The sequence below is a fragment of the Arachis hypogaea genome, chromosome 17 (genome assembly GCF_003086295.3).
Source record: "Arachis hypogaea cultivar Tifrunner chromosome 17, arahy.Tifrunner.gnm2.J5K5, whole genome shotgun sequence".
NCBI classification, from domain to species: Eukaryota; Viridiplantae; Streptophyta; class Magnoliopsida; order Fabales; family Fabaceae; genus Arachis; species Arachis hypogaea.
In genome coordinates, this window is record NC_092052.1 from 97,132,953 (window position 1) to 97,139,059 (window position 6,107).

Here is a 6,107-nt window from a genome sequence, read left to right on the forward strand (position 1 = left end):
TAAAAGAGATTTATGTATCAATGATCTCACTAAATACTGATATATGATAGGACATAATATCATCATCTGATCCATGTAGACAACTCCTTAATGGAATAAAATTTTATTTTGTACTAAAATCTTGGATAAACAACCAAAAATACCCTGAATTTTAAACATTTTGACAAAAATATCTTTCACTTTTATTAATAATAAAAATGCTCTCAACATAAAAAATAGGTCAATATACCTAACACTAAATATATATTCTCAAAACATACTTTAGAAATTAAATTGACATTTTTTAAAAAATTAAATTGACGTAGTTTCTATAAGCATAGTTGAAAAAATAAGATACTTTTTTCTGTAAAATTTAGTGTTTTTACCTAAATTTTTTTATGATTTATTTTTGTTAATGACCACCGTAAAAATAGAAAATAAAATTCTAGAGATTGATTTATAATTATCTATATTTTTACAAAATTTTGGATAAATGCAAAATTAATTTGATAAATACAAAAGTTATTTATTTATAAAAAAATAATATTTATTTTTGTCACGTTTTATAATATTTTGAAGATATTTCGTTGTTATTAAAAGTGAAAGGTATTTTTGTTGACGTATTAAAAGATTAGGAGCGATTTTGGTAGTTTACTCTAAAAACCCTTTTTTTTTTTATAAAACCCTACTTTCAATATAATCCCTGCTTGTTATTAAGGGTGTGGCAAAAGTCGCGGCTAAAAAGAAAAGCAAGGGCTCAGCATAGGATTAAGATTTGAGACAGGAAAATGTTACATACATGGTTTGCATCCTGAAAGAGTTCTTAACGAGTACTAACAATTCTAGCCACGATTCTGTACAAAAACTTAGTTTTGCTATTTGATTTCTTATTCCAAATCTTAAAAGTAGCAAGATTCCAAATCACATTCTTTGTAAAATCTCCAAACATGATTCCTCAATCCAACGCATCGTTACTCCGGCATGGGTCAAATTCTGAAAAACAGAACGACAAAAATATAACTACCATTAATCTAGATATCGTAAGGACTAAAGGCTAAGGCATCACAGCCACCAAATCCATAAAATGCTGCCAATGGACAATTTTTTACTCCATTAATTGTCACTTTCACTATTTCGATCCGTTGAAAAATTAAAATTAGAAAAAAGGACAAATAGGTCCTTAACCTTTTGATCCGCAGACATTTAAGTCCTCGAAGATTTGAAAATACATTTAAGTCCTTGACCTTTTCAAAACCTGGACATATCGATCCCTCATGTTCACTTGGGTCTGTCAGACTTATCGGAAAAATCAAACGTGACTTCTGTTGTACTGACCTGGTTGATACGGATGCATACGTGAGAGAGTTTTTAAAATTGGACAAATTAGACTCAGGGATCGATATGTCCAGATTTTGAAGAGGTCAAGGACTTAAATGTATTTTTAAATCTTCAGGGACTTAAATGTCAGCGGACAAAAAAGTTAGGGATCGATTTGTCCTTTTCTCTTAAAATTATTTGGACAGAAATGTGTCGGTATATATTGATATCTCAATTAAAAAGTGTCACTTTCAAACGGAATGAGTCTCTACCCGATCAGTAGGGCTAGATCCAATTTCAAGATACATGTTCTAACTCCAAAAGAATCAAATAATGATTATAACCAAAATGCTAAAAAGTTATCCTTTTTCAAAAAAGCGCCTTTCTAGTGTAAGTAAAATCTGCTAACAATAACAATTAATTCTATCTAATGTCCCAAATACCTCGATTGATAATATAGATAGATAAATAGATTTTATGAAGGTAGAAAACAAGTTTTCAGTAAATATGATTGCCAAACATGCACCACTTAACTCAGCTCACTGGTTCAAACAGGTTTTCTTTTTCTCCCTTCAAAGCATATGAATCACGATAAGGAAAAACTTTTAACAGGCAAACGATACAGGAGGTACTGCTTCAACAGGCAATAATAAACTCTTTACAAACATGGATGATTAGAAACATGAAATTAAATGAAGTATGGATGCATTAACTTACTTGCAGCCAGAAAGAGAATCCACGTAACAGAATCAAAACCTTGTGTGGTTCCTTGAATTTAATTGCTAATGCTAGATCTGCACAATTATCAAACAAGGAATTGATAAAGAACTGTAAAAATATTGACAGCAGTGTCAGCATAGACATTATTATGCAACAAGAAGAATATAAGCAACCTAACAACTGGCACAGACCATTTAAAAATTACAGATGATAAAAATCAATGATTATCAATCAAAGAATAAAGTGTACAATTGCTGATATATGTTGAGTCAATAACACCTAGCACCCTTTACTACCATCCATGAGAGAACCAGACCAAAAAAGCTAGCCACTGTGATTGGAGCCCAAAAAAATATTACAATCCAATACTTCTGATGTGGGACATGTATCCCATACCTTGCAATTGGATCCTAACATCCCACCATGAGCCACGGCATGGCACCCATGAAGGCTGGCTGTGTAATTGCCACTTTTACTAGTCTCAATTGAAACACAACATTGTTGGCCAGCACCTCTCACCTGACTTCAGATGAGAGATATGGTGGAATGCTTTGGTACCAATTGATAAGAAAGTTGAGAGAATCACATCAAAATTGTGATCGGAGAGGTCAATGCTTATTACCCTCCACCCCCCCCCCCTTCTCTGTCTCTCCCCACCAATTGGAATCCCATATCTTGCAGTTGGATCGTAACATACAACATGGTTCATGAAATTCTGATAGACCATATTTATATTCCGGAAACCATATACATCATATCTGTCATACTAAAATACAAAATACAAAACACAAAATTATGCAGTTGCAGGTTTACTCCAAAAGGGATGGAGAACTTTCTCTTAATTAATTAACAAAATTTGATACAGCCAAATATAAAGTGTAGTGATACTCGTTAATGTCAATTGAGGAAGCATGGAATCTTGGTTGAAGAGAGAACATAAACTTCATGCCAATCTTTACAAATGGAAACCGAATAACTTTAATTTCAGAATAAGAAAAAAAATAAAAAAAGCTGGACCAACCAGGGTACAATTCAAGGTATGATTTGTTAACACCGTGTGAGCGGTATGATTTAACAACCCCTTGGCGCGTTTCAGCATGTCGTTCCTTATGCAGTCGAACATGAACTAAATCCAGAAGTTTATCATGTTCTTCTTGGTTATAAGGCCTGTTAAGATCTTTCAGAAGTCTTGTCTTTAACTCAGATAATTTCCCGCTGTCTCTGGGGTTTGTTTCATTTTCAAAGTACTGAACATACACCAATTTATATTACGCATAAGTTAGAAAGTAATTATTTCAAATTTCTTAGAAGTGCAGGTGTGCAAAGTTGCATATTACAAATAGCAAGGTTAGGCTATAAATAGTTAAAGGCACTTACTGAAGAATCAAAATCTCTGGAAAAAATGAACGGGCTGTTTTCACCAATTTGATTAGGTTCTAAAAGAATCACATCTGAGTCAGAGCAACTTTTACTGGTGTCTGCTTTGCATGTCTTTGTGATACTCTTGTGTTGCATATGCATCAAATTGCCATCAACAGTAAGAAATGCTTGATCAGAAGCTTGTGAACTGTGCCTAACATTTGAACTCTTTCTTTTGTTGTCACTCTCTACCCTGACAGTTATAAGCCCCTCATCATCTGCCATATAAGAATTCAAGTATCTCTGGTAATCTTCATCAACACAATAAACCCTTGATTCAGTATTGCTCATGGACACTCCTGAAACATCTAAATGTGGGCTTCTATCAACAGGTGCTCCTTCAGTCTGTAGACTTTGCTGGGATTCCAGTTGACCACCTCTCTGTTCTTTATCAACATCACATTGTCCTTCTGGAGTATGATACCCTTGACCAGAAACTTGTGAATTGTTCCTAACGCATGAGCTTCTTCCATTTAATTCGCCTCCCACCTCCGGAGACATCAAACCTTTATCAGTACCCCTATAAGAAGAATAAGAATTCAAGTATGCTTTGTAATCTTCATCAAAACTATCAGATTGCAGTTCAGCATGGCAATTGTTCTTGGGAGCTATAGAATCATCTGAACATTCCATTCTGATAAATTGTCCTCTTTCAGTTTGGTCAGATTCCACTGGGTCGACTGTATGTTCTTCAACAACATCAAACTGGACACTGGGATTACCAAAAGGATGATCAGAAACTTGAGACTTGTTCCTAATACTTGAGCTTCTTCCAGCTTCACTTCCCACCAACGATTGCAAACTTTCATCAACCATCCCATTAATATTCAAGAATATTTGGTAATCTTCATCTACATTATGAGAGTCCAATCCAGTGTTGCAATTATTTTTGGGAACTACAGAATCGTCTGAAGAAGGCCTTATATCAAATGGTCCTCCTTCAGAGTGCAGATTGCGGTAGCATTCCATCTTGTCAACTGTCTGCTCCTTGACGTCGCACTGCACATTGGCATTATCGAATGCATGATTCAAAATTAGTGGATTGTTCTTAACATTTGAACGCACCAAACCATCATCATTCCTACAGAAAGGCAATAATGTTTCGTACTCTTCATCTGCATCATTGAACTGCAATTGAGAGTTGCAATTGTTGCCTGGAGCTCTATAAACATCTGAACCTGTAATTTCACTAGGAGGTCCTTTTTCTGACTCTGGAACTTGCTGAGATTCCAATGCATCACCTGTCTCCTCCAACTCCCCTTCTTTGCCCCCATAGCTTATATCAATATGCTGGTTATGCATACTGATTGAGGAAATATAGGAGTTTCCTTCATTCCTTAGGTTTTCCACAAACATTTTATCCTCATTATCCAAATCATGATCATTGTCACTGATGTAAACAGTGTCAGAATCAGCATTATAATTATCAGAACTATATGTATTCAAAAACAGTCTGAAATCTTCATCTACTTCATCATGCCCAATATTGGAAATGTCATAATAATATTGAGGACATCTATCCAAGAGCATTCTGTAATCTTCATCTACTTCATCATCCTCAATCTCGGAAATATCATTAGAAATTTCAGAAAGATAACCATCCAAGACAATTCTGTAATCTTCATCTACTTCATCCTCTACGATATGAACATCATTGTCCGATGAAAAGGCCACATCTCCACAACTCTTGACAGATATCCTGGTAGCACTGACAAAGCAATTGGGTTTTGGATCATACTTCAAACTGAGCCCCCTTCTCTTCCATCGCCTTTCAGCCCTTCTTCTCTGTTCCTCAGAATAAAAATCTTCTCTTTTCACAAGCATATGTGAATCTCCTGATTCAAACTTGATCGAATCCCGCATACTTTAAAGAGAAAAGTATCCGTACATTCACTGAAAAGGCCAATAAGAACCCATTAAAGAAAAAAAAAAAAGAACGTAGGGCAATAATTAATAACTGAAGGAAAATTATTTACTGTAGAAAGCAAATACGAATGACAAATACGAATGAGTTAAATGCATCAATAAGCATTGGTAGATGAAATTTTCAATTCGTTTCGACAACCAAACAGGAATATTTTTCTTAAAGGAAACAAGAATCAATCGAAAAGTGTTCTAACCAACGACTATGAGCGAGGGGCTCGGTTCGAGTGGAGCACTTATCGGACCACGAGGGCTGGCTTGCGGGCCGGGAGATCACACCGTGATGACACAGGGACACCGTGAAGAAAGGACTAGACTCTACACAGCGGCGCGCCGCATTGCGTAACAGTAAAAGGGTAAAGAGAAAGCTAAATTAGGGTTACCCGCGCAAACGCATTGCCCCTTTGTTATACATAGGAAATTTACCGGCCCGGGTCATGCATAAATGGATTAAATTCCACATTTTTGATAATTGATATCAACAAGTAGGGTTCGAACTTCGAAGTCAGTCAAGGAGTCAAGGAGCTCATGAGCTAACTCGACCTTGACTCATTAATAGTTTTTTTTTTTTGGTGACAACTCATTAATAGTTTGATAAGCTAAATTCATGAGTTGGTGAGTCGAGATTGAACTTAAATTTAAGCTTATAAATTAAATGGGGCAATCTTGAGTTTGGAGAAGCTCAGCTCATTAGCTCGTGAATTGGTTCGATTATATATATAACAAGTGTAATTACTCGTGCCATGCAT

The 6,107-nt window shown here is 35.4% G+C and overlaps 1 protein-coding gene across 2 annotated transcripts; it reads right to left on the reverse strand.

The window, feature by feature from the left end:
- Positions 1-717: 717 nt before the first annotated feature.
- On the reverse strand, positions 718-5,886 carry LOC112764295 (uncharacterized). Of its 2 annotated transcripts, XM_025809858.3 has the most exons (5): positions 5,556-5,886; positions 3,394-5,328; positions 3,038-3,263; positions 2,014-2,090; positions 718-972 (listed from the first exon to the last, which is right to left on the reverse strand). In XM_025809858.3, exons 2-5 carry the CDS (start codon positions 5,296-5,298, stop codon positions 901-903), a joined length of 2,280 nt encoding a protein of 759 aa, XP_025665643.1. In that variant the 5' UTR covers positions 5,299-5,328; positions 5,556-5,886; the 3' UTR covers positions 718-900. The 2 variants fall into 2 exon arrangements, 1 of the variants encoding a protein (XP_025665643.1); XR_003815101.2 differs by lacking the exon at positions 3,038-3,263.
- Between the last annotated feature and the right edge of the window lie 221 nt (positions 5,887-6,107).